The sequence below is a fragment of the Lactuca serriola genome, chromosome 4 (assembly GCF_051521515.1).
Source record: "Lactuca serriola cultivar US96UC23 chromosome 4, Lser_US96UC23_V15, whole genome shotgun sequence".
Classification (NCBI taxonomy): Eukaryota; Viridiplantae; Streptophyta; class Magnoliopsida; order Asterales; family Asteraceae; genus Lactuca; species Lactuca serriola.
The window spans coordinates 146,847,535-146,862,236 of NC_136411.1; the positions used below are offsets into that span (position 1 = coordinate 146,847,535).

At 34.5% G+C, this 14,702-nt stretch overlaps 2 protein-coding genes across 2 annotated transcripts; both read right to left on the reverse strand.

Annotated features, from left to right (window-relative positions):
- Nucleotides 1-239: 239 nt before the first annotated feature.
- Nucleotides 240-2,304, reverse strand: LOC145102714 (Tetratricopeptide repeat (TPR)-like superfamily protein). Its single transcript, XM_079040166.1, has 2 exons — nucleotides 1,616-2,304; nucleotides 240-1,446 (listed from the first exon to the last, which is right to left on the reverse strand). Exons 1-2 carry the CDS (start codon nucleotides 2,212-2,214, stop codon nucleotides 402-404), a joined length of 1,644 nt encoding a protein of 547 aa, XP_078896292.1. The 5' UTR covers nucleotides 2,215-2,304; the 3' UTR covers nucleotides 240-401.
- A 6,744-nt stretch (nucleotides 2,305-9,048) lies between these two features.
- On the reverse strand, nucleotides 9,049-11,585 carry LOC145102715 (magnesium transporter MRS2-1-like). Its single transcript, XM_079040167.1, has 5 exons — nucleotides 11,172-11,585; nucleotides 10,121-10,699; nucleotides 9,587-10,039; nucleotides 9,465-9,512; nucleotides 9,049-9,390 (listed from the first exon to the last, which is right to left on the reverse strand). Exons 2-5 carry the CDS (start codon nucleotides 10,691-10,693, stop codon nucleotides 9,160-9,162), a joined length of 1,305 nt encoding a protein of 434 aa, XP_078896293.1. The 5' UTR covers nucleotides 10,694-10,699; nucleotides 11,172-11,585; the 3' UTR covers nucleotides 9,049-9,159.
- Nucleotides 11,586-14,702: the final 3,117 nt, after the last annotated feature.

Below are 14,702 nucleotides of genomic sequence, written 5' to 3' on the forward strand. Positions count from 1 at the left end.
TTTTAGGGGTTTCACGCTCATGTTTTTTGCATTCCGACACTCTCAATGCACGGATTTTAGCCTTATTTAAGATGTCAAACTTCATAGTTAGACATTTTCTCTAACATCAATCATGTACCATGTCAATAACTTTTTCCTGGTCATGCATAATTCTTTCTCCTTGGACATGAAGATTCAATATAAAAAGTCATACTCACATGTACTTCTCATATTACCACTTATTAAAATGAGTTAATAACTTGTTTAAATTCTTTCTTCAATTTCATGTTCCAAATGAACTTTTACACAACCTTTAACTTCCCACAAAGTTTCCATAGCAAAGTAAGGTTTATCCAATTTGAACACTATCAAGTCCACATAATACATCACCCTACAATTGAAGATAGAATAGCAAGATCACTTTATGTTCTTGATTTTTTAACACTAAACCATTTCTTTCCATGATGCATACGCACACGTCTCTCCTCATGTCTAGATTTCCTACTTTTTCTACATTCATCTTCTAATGAGTCCTTCAATAGCTTTTTGAGTTTCGGATCCTCTACAATTCCAATAGATATCATCTCATTATATAGTTCTCTACCCTTCACTTTTAATCCATGCTTCACTAACCCTTCCACCATTATCACTAAATGTTTAGAATCCGGGAAAACTTCATAATCTTTCATTTTCACCCAAATTTTCATTGCATTTTCAACCTCATCCACACCCAAAAACTTCTCAAGAAGTATAACAAAAGTATCCCGAGTTGGCCCATTTCCCGATCTCCCCATACGCTCAACAAGCTCCAAACTTTCTTCAAAATTTACGCCTACGCCCTCAAGAAAAGCATGATATGTGTCAATATTAGGGCTTACATTTTCTTCCAACATTCTTGACAATATCCCTCTTGCATCTTCTAGTTTTCCCACTTCACATAACGTACGTATTATAAAATTATAAGGGGTAGAATCGGGATTTAACCCCATCTCCTTCATCTTCTCCAATATTCTAAGAGCTTCATCAATGCAATTCTCGTGTGAAAGAACATAAACTAATGAATTATAAACCTTTTGATTCGGTGTCCACCCTTTTTTCTTCATTTCATCGTATAATCTTAGTGAATCGAATAAGTTATTGACTTTGGAGAAGCAAGAAATCATGTGGGTGTAGGAATGTTCATCTGGGATTATTTGACATTTGTCCATTTCTTTCCAAATTCTCTTGGCTTCAAGTATGTCTATGAATGTAGTACACCAGCCTTCAAGAATGATGTTGAATCCATGGGTTTCAAGTGGGAAGAGTTTTGCGTTTAGAAACATGAACTCTTCAGCCTCTTCAATGTAGCCATGTTTACAGAGCGTGTGTAGAAGTGAGTAGAATGAATTCTGATCAGGGCTAAGTTTGAACTTTTCCATTATTTGGAATGTACGAATAGCTTCAGCTGGTTCGTTTGCAGCTGCATATCTATTGAAACACAAATGAATTTGTTACAAGTTACATAGATTCCGAGTTATTTCAGCTTACAAAATCATAAAGTTGTCGCGTTCTTGAAAAACGATAGCATTCTACCATGAACGAAAGCGGTCAAGTAATAGCAAAATAACTAAAGAAAGGGATGTAATTTAGTTCATACCTGTCAATCATGATGAGCATTGGGCGTTGAGTGTTCATGGAAGATTGATACAAGTCCCGAATCAGACACCAAGCATTGTTGAACTTTTTATGGTTCCCTAACACCCATATCATCAAGCTCCAAGCTTTTTCATTATCACATCTCCATTTCTGACCCCATTTAAATACGAAAAAAGCTAACTTCCATTCATCCTTTAATTCCCAAATCACTGAATTGATCAAGACGTCACTCGGCTTGATGTCAGATCTGTCAAGAAAATCCGACGACTCTGCCTCTCCAGGGTTAAAATTACTACGCAATAATTTGACTAATTGAATCACATCCGACTTTGTAGTTTCATCGGCACACTCTGTTATCTGGGTGAAGTCTATTGTTTGATAAAGGTGGGATGGGTGGAGTGTAGAAAAATGGTTGTAATCCAGTTTTTGGTATTGAATACCAGGTGTTTGATGAAATGCCTGAAAGAGTGTATGTGTCGAATGCGAATAGGAAAGAGTGGAAAAACCATATTGGGAAGCTAGTGATCTTAGAATAAATGGTAAGAAGAGATGAGAGTGTGTACGTTGTTTGATTGTTCGAGCAAGATAGGAAGAAAACATCAATGAGTTTTCTTTGATTCGCAGCACGCTTCAACTCGAGGGTCAGGGAACCGGGTGTTCCGGGCACTTGCTTTAACTGTTTCAAATGGAAATACACGAAAAGAAACAAATTATACCTTTAAAATTAATTTAAAATAGTTATTTAAAAGCCAATTAATATATATATATATATATATATATATATATATATATATATATATATATATATATAGGGGATAGGGAATATACATTACAGCCCCACCTAAGCTTAGGTACTAAACTTCTAAAATATGTCGTTTTAACATGCTAGATATACCCGGTTTGGTTTCACTTGGTAAATATATCATCCACCACAACATTTCTTTCTTTCATTATCGTTTTATCATCCCTGCTTTCTTTCTTCAATTATCGTTTATTATTTCACCCAAGTGAACATTACTAAACCCTAAACCTAAACCCTAAACCTTAAATTTAAACCCTAAATCTAAACCCTAAACCCTAAACCCTAAACCTAAACACTAAACCCTAAATCTAAACCTGAAACCCTAAACCCTAAACCCTAAATCTAAACCCTAAACCCTAAACTCTAAACCCTATTGTGTCGATCTTGAATTTACATCTTGAAGTATTAATCGTGAATCCATTAACCGTAATCTTTATATAGTAAAACAATGTATTTTCAAGAGGTTTAGTACCTAAGATTAGGTGGGGCTGTAATATATATTCCCTTTTCCCATATATATATATATATATATATATATATATATATATATATATATATATATATATATATATTAAGGAAATGAAAATTAAAAACAGTAGCTGACAGAATCTTATGTTCCCACCCATCCACCATATATATATATATATATATATATATATATATATATATATATATATATATATATATATATATATATATATATATATATATATATATATATACTTTCGTCTGCATTCCACCGCCTCTTTCTACCTTTCCGTACCTTCTGGATCCATTTCCTTCCACATTATATATATATATATATATATATATATATATATATATATATATATATATATATATATATATATATATATATATATATATTAAAAATGTCCACCTAAGAGTAAAGTTCTAAGGAGTTGGCACAACTGGTCCCTTCTTTATGTATAAATGTTAAAAAAACGTCTCTGTTCTATCTTTGATGTTTTGAAGTCATTACATGTATTGTTATGGGTCCTTTTATCATTATCTACATTGTTAGTGGACACGTGTCGTTTTTTTTTTCGTATGCGTAGTCATCGGCTTTTGACGCCAACAGCATACGTGCCTTCTTCTCTTTCTTTCACCGCCTCATCTTTCAGAGGTTTTTCTTAAATGTTGGATTTTGATCGTCCTCTTTGTCTGCTCCCATCTTCGATTGAAGCTTCCATCACCGTTCACATGCTTTCCTGGTAAATGGAATTGATCCCCAAAATACACAACCTCTTTTCGCCTGACCAGCTTCCCTCCGTCTGCTTTGTTTAGTACTATGGCAATTACAATTTTTTTTTTGTTCAAAAATATTATTGTTATGGCTCGTTAACAGGCTATTAATGATGATATGACATTGATGCAATACGATATTGTAAAACGATTTTTTTTCATTAAACCATAGGTTTAATTAGAGTAAATTACACGAATGGTCCCTATGGTTTAGGGTAATTTACGTATTTGGTATGTAACTTATTTTTTTAACTCGGAAGGTCTATACTGTTTGTTTTTGTCACATGTTTGGTCCCTGTCTTACCTAAAAATATTATTTTTCCATTGATTTTTTTAATTTATTTAAATAAACACACCTCCAACCTCTCCCCCTCACCTTACCTTCTCATAATTTTTATCTATTTAAATAATAGTCTTTTTAGGTAAAATAGGGACCAAATGCGTAACAAAAACAAACTTAAAGGACCAAGCGCGTAACAAAAACAAACAATAGGGACTTTCCGAGTTTAAAAAATAAGTTAGGGACCAAGCACGCTAATAACCCCAAACCATAGGGACCATTCGTGTAATTTACTCTTTTAATTATTATTAGACAAAATTGCAAAAATGTCATTGTGGTATGCATTTTTTTGGGATTTTAATCCAAACCATGACTTTTTTGGATTGGTGGTCCTTTTGAGGTAGTTTGGTTGTGATTTTGGTCTTTCGGTAAACTGAAAAGCTTAAAATACCCTTCTGATAAATTTTTATGTTTTTTTTTCAATTTAAATTAAAGTTTTATTAATAAAAAAAATATGGGACCCACCTCTCTCTCTCTCTCTCTCTGACCAAAAAAAAAACCCAGCTACTCCTTCATCTTCTTCCCACAGGTCCGCCATCTTTTCACCATCAACACACCACCTGCAAACTCATATTTGTTACAGCTCATCGAAAACCAATACCCCATACACATCATCATTCCCATCGTCTACCACCACACTATTAAACTAGACCTGAGATAAAACACACACAAGTTCATATATCTTCAACTGGGTTTACAACATTTTTGTCTCCTTCAAGTGTGAGTTTTTTCAATTTCGTGTGTGTATTGAACTTAGATCTCAAAACTTCGATTGTGTATGGAGATCTGCTTCGATTTATGTTGTTCCTCGACCCTTTCTTCTTAAGAACCCTAATTTCTCTAATGGTGGTGGTCTGGTGGTGTTGAGAAAATGGGTTTAGAGCTGCGACAACTTGGTGGTAATAAAACTCTAATATGTTCTTGAGTGAAGATGGAGCCCTAATTGGGTGTATTACTAATATGAACAACATGGACAGAAGCCCTTACGCAGGTCTGGATTTGTAACTGGAGAATAGGAACAGAGGTGAGTTTGGGTTTGAAATTGGATGAAATGTGTTTGATTGTGGATTCCGATATGGTATTCTCCCTTCACCAGGGAAGAAGAAGGAATGACCCAACCCTCCATCATCGATGAGCACACAAAAATCAAGAATCTGCAACATGCTTTGATCAATTCTTCTTCCTAGTGCCATTAACAGATTAATTATCGATGAATCGCATCTCACTGATGGAGAATTGATTTGTTCCACATGGCTACATCTCCGACTCTATGCACCGTCATACCCACCACTGATTTGCATTTAATTCTTTATCATCGTCATCTGGTCCCTGATGCCCCTGGTCCAATGGTGGAGATCAAAGTGTCAGATTAGGTAGAAGAAGAAGAAATGGTGGAGAGGAGCGAAACTTAGTTGTTGTCGGTGGAGGCTCCATTAAAGGTGGATGCTTGGTCTCGATGGAGATGGTGATTCCGATCTGGTAGGGGGATTGTACCCTTCAAATATCAAGCCTCCAAATCATCATCAAATCTATCAGAAAGAATGAGGCTTCTAGTCTATAGTGTGTATATGTTTGTTAGATTAGGATAAAGAACGAGAGATGGTTCCAGTTGATGGTGGTCGTTCCAAATGAGAGACAAACTGGAACACTAATCTACAGAGAGAGAGAGAGAGAGAGAGAGTGAGTTATTTTTTGTATTTATTTATTAATTATAAAATAGATAAAAAAAAGAAAAATGAAAAATAAATTTATTAAGGGTATTTTAGTCTTTTCAAGTTGGGGAGGGACATTTTCCACATACAAACTAACTCAAAAGGACCACCAATCCAAAAAAGTCATGATTTGGACTAAAACCCCAAAAAAAATGCATGGACCATTTTTTCAGTTTTGTCTTATTATTATTATTTTTCAAAAGACAAAACTGCACAAATGGCCCCTATGGTTTGTAGAAAATTGCCATTTTGGTCCAAAAAAGTTTGGACTAGCACCAGTGGTCCAAAACTTTCATTTTGTTGCGTCTTTGGTCTAATCTGTTTTGATTTTTTTCAAAATGACGAATTTGCCCCTGTTAATATGATTTTTTTCTTTTTTCTTATTTGTTTTTCTGATTTTCAGATTTAAAAAAAAAACATAAAATAAAAATAAAAATATCTCTATCTCTCTCTCTCTCTCTCCCTCCCTCCCTCCCTCCCTCCCTCTCTCTCTCTCTCTCTCTCTCTCTGAACATAACCCAAAACACACCATAATTCAAAAGTTCTTCAAAAAAAAAAAAATACACACTTACAAAACAAACAAACTCATAAATCTAAAACGTTTCTAGAACTAAATCTGTAATCGATTTGCTGGTATGGGATAGATCAAGAAAGATGAATATGAAATCGATTTGTCTTCAAAATTATTTCTGGAACTAAAAAACCCAGAAAATGAATATGAAATCGTATGTCCCTCAAAATTATTTCTGGAATTAAAAAACCCAGAAAACAAATCTGTAATCGATTTGTGTGTATGGGATAGATCAAGAAACATCACCCATTTGACAGAGTCCACAAGACAACATTTGGTTTCTCCCTAGAAATATGATTGTAAGAAAGATCAGTAACCTTAATAGAAAACCCAATCGGTTTCAACACACCATTAAAATCAATTTACAGCCTAATCGAGCTCGTTGTAAAGGTGGAAACACTGGAAAAAAACGATTAGATCTCGGCTACATGAAGAACTCGAACTCTTTATCACCACCGCTGGAAACCCTAGTTGCGCCGCTTGTCCAAACCATAACACCGCCATATGATGAGAATAGTTTCCATGAAACCCTAGCCGCCATGAACATCCCAGATCTGTGTTTGAGGGAGTAGCAGATGAAGAAGAAGGTAGATGAAGAAGCACGGTTCGTCGGTAGATTTGAATCAGATGCACGAGAAGATGACTTCAATGAAATTTTTGTTAAAGTAGTCACTGATAACTCTAGTTCCAGAGTAGATGACTTCAATAGAAAGAAGCTTTGAAGCGGTTGATCTAGTGACTAAAGCTACATATTTAAGAGAGAGAGAGAGAGAGAGAGAGAGAGAGAGAGAGAGAGAGAGAGAGAGAGAGAGAGAATTTTATTTATTTTTTGTTTTTTTAATCTGAAAATCAGGAGAGAGAGAGAGAGAGAGAGATTTTTATTTTTATTTTCTAGTTTTTTTTAAAAAAATTAGAAATCAGAAAAACAAATAAGAAAAAAGAAAAAATCATATTAATAGGGGCAAATTCGTCATTTTGAAAAAAATCAAAACAGATTGGACCAAAGACGCAACAAAATGAAAGTTTTGGACTACTGGTGTTAGTCCAAACTTTTTTGGACCAAAGTGACAATTTTCGACAAACCACAGGGACCATTTGTGCAGTTTTGTCTTTTCAAAATAACCATTGGCTTTCGGTTTACAAAGAATTACAAAGCAGTTATGTAAGCAACCAATTCAATTGACTTTCAATTTACTACTTTTACGTGCAATCCATTGAAACAAATATATATTTATATAATAACATTATATGAAAAAAAAGCTCTTCTAGTGCTTCCTGTTATTGAATAAAACCGAGTTTCGATACATCCAAATTATTTTAAGAAGTCGTGAAACATACCACTTCTAAGCAAGACCTCGGGATAGTATTGAGTATTCAAGTTTACATGCCATCCAACCATGGGGTCATGGGGAAACGAAAATATCACCAAGGAACAATCTTCCTCCAAATATCATGAGCATGTCATCGGGTCATAACATGAAATGGTCTCCATGCCATTCAGACAATAGGACAAAGCAATGAATCCAAATCAACACCCCTACTAAAGGGATTGCGTCTAGTAGAAACACAATTAATAACAGCCTTCCACAAAAAAAATGTTAACTTTTAATGGAGTCAATTTGTTCCATCGAGCGATACGATATTAGTAATCGGGAGGATGACTTCATCAATGTGTTATCGAGTGGAGTTAACTCCTACAATTTGTTTCTACTTATCCTCCTACCATATAAAATGTTGACAAGTGGATTAAATGATTATTAATTTCATTAAATGTGACACATGTCAACATTTGATATGATAGGAGGATAAGTAGAAATAAAATGTAGGAGAATATTTAATTTCTCTAACTGAAAGCACAACAGAAGAATCAAAAATTGTCATCCATAGTCGTAGGGTTTAATTTGGGTCCTAACATCCCTTAATGATTTTTTGAATTTTTCTATTATCACTAAAATCTAAATAAGAAAAATGTTGATAAAATGTGGGTCCTACCACCTTAAACAAGTTATCTCTTCTCTCCATTATCCTCGACCTCTCCATGGGTAGACATTAGTTTTTCTTGTATTTATGATGGATTAGCTGATGAGAAAAAATCAAATTTAAGGATTTAATGTTTTTTGGACCATGATTTGAACGGTTTTTATACCTAGGATTCTATGGGTTTAAAGGTTTTCATCAAATTATGACTGAAAAAATAACTAGTCTTCAAGTAAACACCTAAACGACCAATCTAATATGAGAAGTTGGAAGTTAATTACAGGGAACACCACATCTTCTTCTAGTTTCTTTCGTTTAATCATTTCCTTACATAGAATTATGCACTTGATGATTGTTATTGCTTAGATGGGTTGAAGATGAACAAGTATTTGAAACCGATGATCTCAATTTATATTTAAACATCTTCAAGTTCGTTTTGGTCTTGTAAATTGTTAAAAAAAGAAAACCAAAGCATTCCATATTATACAGTCTTACACGGATGTTTTTTTAGTCTACCAATGGTGTTTGGACTTTATGATTCCATGCTTAATATATACATACAAAAAGAAAATAAATAAATAAATAACAAATAAAGTAGGTGGGATAATGGTCTGCTCATTTTGTTTCATAAAATTATAAATAACAAATAAATGATAAAAACAATCTGAAAATGAAATCTATAAGGGTAAAACTATCATTTTAAGTTTCGTAGGGACCAAATATGCAACAATGGAAAATTCAAGACCGACGATTTATGTAATTTTACTCTAAAGTAGGCAACCATCAATAAAATAAACAAACAAATAAATAAACCTTTTTAAACATGATAATTGTCTTCAGCTATACATTATTATTCAAAACTTGGTAACAAGAAAGAAAAGATGTACAAAATTTAATCCTAAAAAGGCATGACTCTCCTAGACTTAAAAAACCACAAAAAAGAAAAGAAAATGAGGAGTCCAGCAACTCCTGTAATCAACAATACCCAATTAAAAGCCGATGAACTGTTAAACAATCCTATCGGAAAATTCATCCCAAATATTCCCGCCACTACTCCAAAAATCGCAACCACAAATGTTGCAGTTGTCAACAACAACTCAAACTGTATAAGCTGATTCCTCACATTATCCTACATTATTATTTTCAAAATCATTAAAAAAACCAAAATCATAATTTGAGAAACAAGTCAAACATTAAACATACCAGTTGAATGTTAATAAAGTCCTCAGTATCATCAATGTACTCCTTCAGCTGTGACAAAAACATCAACCTTATCAAAAACTGATATACAGAAATTAAAATAAAAATAAAATTAAAATTACTACCGATGTGAGCTTATTAAGAGTGCTATCAATGACAACAAAATAAGCCTCCAACAACATCTCCATTTCTTCAATATGTTGTTTCCCATTTTCTGAGCTTCTCATGCTTTCATGTCTACTTTTTGCAAAACTAAAAGATTTTTCAAGCTTTCGATAATCTGGAGGTGAAGAAACTGGAGAAACAGGAGCTGAAAAAGATTGAACACCTTCACCAATCATAGATTGTTCACCATAATAAATTGACTCCATTCTTTTTTTCTTTTCTGTAAGATACATTTCAGCCATATCTCCATCATCATCCATTAATTGCTCTATTTCATCTCTTACTTTTTGGACTCTTCGAGTTAATGCAACAAGTCTGCTTTTTAATCTTCTAACACGTTCCAAGTTTAATGTGCTGATTGTTGATGTAAGTTCATCTAACAATGGGTATGCTTCAGTTTCTAATTCTGCTGCCTGATGAAGGAGTTAAATGAAATTGATAACTAAAGAAAAAAAAATGTTTTTTACGAAAGGTGTATTGAATATTGATTAAACCTGTGTTTCTAGAAATGTGCAAGCAGCTTCAAGGGCAATTTCTAGAGCCTTAAACTCAAAGGGTAAATAATCAGATGATGAATTTTTCCCAGATAAATCATTAAATGCATTACATTCTCTCAATCTTTTTAACTCATCGGAATTCCAAAACTCTTTTAATCTTCGTTGTAGTTCAACCACATACTGTAGTACATAACTATCAAGAGAATTCAGAAGCAAAACTTCATCAGCTGTTATTATGCAACGAATCTGCTCCAGGTTTATAACTATGGCCTTCTCTCTGCCAAGAATTGTTGAAGGGTAAACAAATAATGGATCAAGTAAACGAAGATCACGAGCAGGAAGATCACAACGTCTCATTATAGTGAACTTATCAACTTCAATTACTTGTGAATCTCCAGATGAAGCATCCACACGAATCCATGATCGAACACTTTGGCCTCTCTTTTTTAGACCTAGAACATCTACACCTTGAAATGGCTGGCGTAATGATGCAAATGGTCTTGAAGATGAATCTGCAAGGTTTGATTGTGGTGTAGGTTTTGGTAGCAGGTGATCTTTTAGGTCTTCCATTAAAAACTAAAAACAGAAAGATGTGTAGTAAGCATAAAGAAGATATGTGTTCCGCAACATAAAGGTATACAGTTAAAAAAATCCGATTTTAATCAAACATGTTTGCTCAAGTTGGGAGAGAAAAGGATGAGAAGAAGTTCAATTTATCATTTATGTCAGGTAATTTGATTCGAATTGAAATGCATGATGTAATTGATGCAATCACGAGAGTATACGCAGATGATTGTCAAACATGTAATTGGATAATATTCATTTAAATTTCCTGATTTTAACATGCAAGCTTGTTTTCTTCTGTCCGAGATTTGGATTTTAATTGAGATATTGAACAAATCTTTCGAGGCTTGGAGCATAACACGAGACAGGTAACCATGTTTACGAAAAATCAACTCAAATTGAGAACCAATGACAAATAATAAGAAAATTGAAGGGAATAATCGAATCTAAATATCAGAATTCAAGGAATAATGCAGTTACTCACCTCATGCCCTCCCCCTATTGATGAATTAGGGTTTCGCTCCAGAAAAAGTCGATCACATCACTACAAGATGATCAAACCGTCTGTAAATGAACATTCAGATCGGAACATCGAGCAATTGACTTTAAAATACGCGAATTCTTAAACGCATTTACACACGCGGAAATTTATAGGTGCATGTGTTGTATGAATGTATCTTCGACAGAAATGCATAATCAACAATAGATTCAGAAGTAAGCAGAGGTATGCTGCAGCTTGTACGTACAAAACTTCATATTAATCTATGTACAGAATTCCAACCCATAATTGAATATGGAGGTATCAATTTCTAGTATTGATCTTCCAACCGATTCGACTGAAAGAGACGGACCTGGCGTCTTCCGAAAGAATTGACAAGTTTGTTGAGCACCATCGTTGTAAGTTGAGACTCGCATTTCTAGTCTATCGGGTAGGCGGGTAGGAATCTGACCGAGGGACCCGACTCGTTTCATAACCAACTTGAAAAATACTTGACTGGATTAAATTGATCTCGAACCCGAGCTTGAGCACTCTTAATTTGTTATAATTATATTTTTGCTTTTATTTTATTCATATTTATATAAATAGACCGTGTTTAATCATAATTGTTTCAACTTAACGAGTCAAGTTGAGTTTGAAAGTCTCGATTACATTATCAGGCTTGAACTCGAGCTTGAAAGTTAAGGGTCGACTCGAGTTCGAGTCAAATTTTGAGCTCGAGTTTTCTAATCGAATCGAGTTTCAAGTTTGACAATACTCAACTTGACTGTTAAATTGTTTTTGTAATAGGGGTGTTTGGCAAAGAAGCTGGTATTCGAAAGCCGAAAGCACCATCTTTTATTTATGCAGAAGTGTTCGGTACAAATAGTTATTGGTTTTAAAAGAGGACCATTGCTACAAAAGCCCCCCAATTTACATAAAATGTTTGATTATGTCCCAATACTTTTTTTTGGTGCGTTAATGTCCTAACATATTGGAAATTTGGTTCAATTTTACCCCTAACCGAATTTTGCTTTCAAAGGGCGGTCACCCCTTAGTTGATTGGTCGAACTTGCTGAGTCAGACCTTATGTGGCTTGCCACGTCGTCAACATTGCTGACCTTCAAGGGAAAAACACATGAACGAAATGGGGGATTGGTTTCAGACCCGGTCTCATGATTATGTGTTTGCTTGAAAGACACTTTATCATGTATAAATAAGTTTATAAAGATATATAAATAATAATAACACATATAAAAACGTTATATACATAGGTATGCCTTTATATGCATAAAAACATTATATAAGTATGTATACCTTTATACATCACTTGTATATATAAATATGTATAAAAATGTCTTTATTCATGTTTAACGTATTTTAAAATTCATCTTACACACTTAAAAACACATTTAAAAATATATTTTAAAAATCATATTAGACATGTTTAGTGTATTTTAAAAATCATATTATACATAATAAAACATCTTTTTATATATTTTATATGTATAAAAATAATTCCATACGTTCAAATATGTATAAGAACGTTATTTATATGTATACAAACGTTATTTATACATAAATACGTTTGTATACATAAATACATTTTTAAAATGTATAAATATGCTTTAAAACTTAAAATTGATAAATACATAAAAAACATGCAAATATATATACACACAATTTTAAAATGAATAAATACATATACCTATATTTATATATGTAACACCCAGTTTTCATGATGTTTCTAATTTCAGGGTATCGGGCCGTATTTTGATCGAGTAAAGGTCTTGGGCTTCATCGTAATAGAGTTTAGATCATGTTGGATATTGATAATGTTATAACACCCGTTTTCTAGAATGGATCGATATAGGGCATTATGGAGTCAAAAGTTTGGTTTTTGGGGAAACGTGTATTCGGGAAGCATATCACGACATGATATTTGTATCGTCACGTCATGACGATGGCTGCAGCCCAAGCACATGATCTTTTAGGGTTTCCTCCATATTTAAGCCATTAAACTTGGATTTAGGGTTTCATTTCCCACCTTCATTACCCTTTTGAGCCTTGAATCAAACCCTAATACTCTCATCTTCATTTGTGATCTTATACTTAGTGTTTTGGAGCCCTTGGAAGGAAGAACAAGGCCTTTGTGGTGTAGAGAATCTCTTGGCAAGCTTGGAGTTGGTGTTTGAGCCATTGATGGATCATTATTAGAGTCTAAGATCCAAAATTTATGATGATAGCTTCTAGATCTAGGATTTTTGTCCCTTTTCCTTCATGTTATGGATGTTTAGATGGAAGGATTCCATAAAGTTGGCAACTATATGGGTCCTTGAGGTCCTTTAAGGGTGGTGGTTGTTGGATATGGAGTTTGGCTAAGTTTGAAAGTCATTCATGTGATTGTGGTTCCATTCTTCATCATTTTGACCAAATATTAGATCAATACATGCATTAGTCATGCATGCCTATAAATCATCGATTTTTAGGATGATTTTGGAGTAAGAAGGCCCTCTAGAAAGTTGGAATGGATGGCTTAAAGGATTAAGGGCTGAATGTATTAAGTTGTGTCATTCTGCTATAGTCATGACGTGACCATATGGTTGTCACGATGTGACAAGGTGTTTTCCCTGCTATTTTGGAGTGGCTTAGTCACGATCTGAGGACATGGCCATCACGACGTAGCAGTGGTTTCCGATCATGGCTGAGTTATTCAAATCTGGAGTTTTGGTTCGGGGATGAGTTCATTGGTCACGACACTACTAGAAAACAGCCTTTTACGACGCACAATGTGTGTCGTAAAATGCTCAGACGACGCGCAAATGCGTGTTAAGGAAGGCCCTGTCATAACGAGAGACGACAAGCTTTTGTGTGTCGTCTACAAACGACGCGCATTTACGACACACAATGCGTATCATTAATGTAACGCGTAAATTTCAAAACAATTTTTCACATTTTAAAAACATACTTTCATTCATAATTGTTATAAAAATGTCATTGTATCACATAACAACTCATAACATCACATCCCAAGATCATAACATGTCAAACTCCTCATGTGTGTGTACTGATCAAGCCGGCGCCTTCCCGCGATCCTCACTGGTACCTAAAACACGTAACACCATACTGTAAGCATAAATGCTTAGTGAGTTCCCCAAAATACCACGTACAACACATATGCCTTTCCAGGCCATAACTCTGTGGGACCTTCCAGTCCAAGTGTCTTAGGGGACTTCCGTCCCAAATCCCGGTAGACCTTCCGGTCCTACCCGTATCGACCTTCCGGTCCGTAACCTCCTGACCTTCCGGTCCATGTCCTCTTGACCTTCCGGTCCATATCATCTTGACCTTCCGGTCCTTATCATACATAGCATACATAACACATACATATCACATATCAACATATAGCACATACATCTCATAACATATAAGACCTTCCGGTCACACATAGGTACCCTTCCAGGTATAGTATAGTGAGAAGACTCACCTTGGGCATCTCGGATAGTCTCGCACTCTAACACGCTGGTCTAGCCCCCA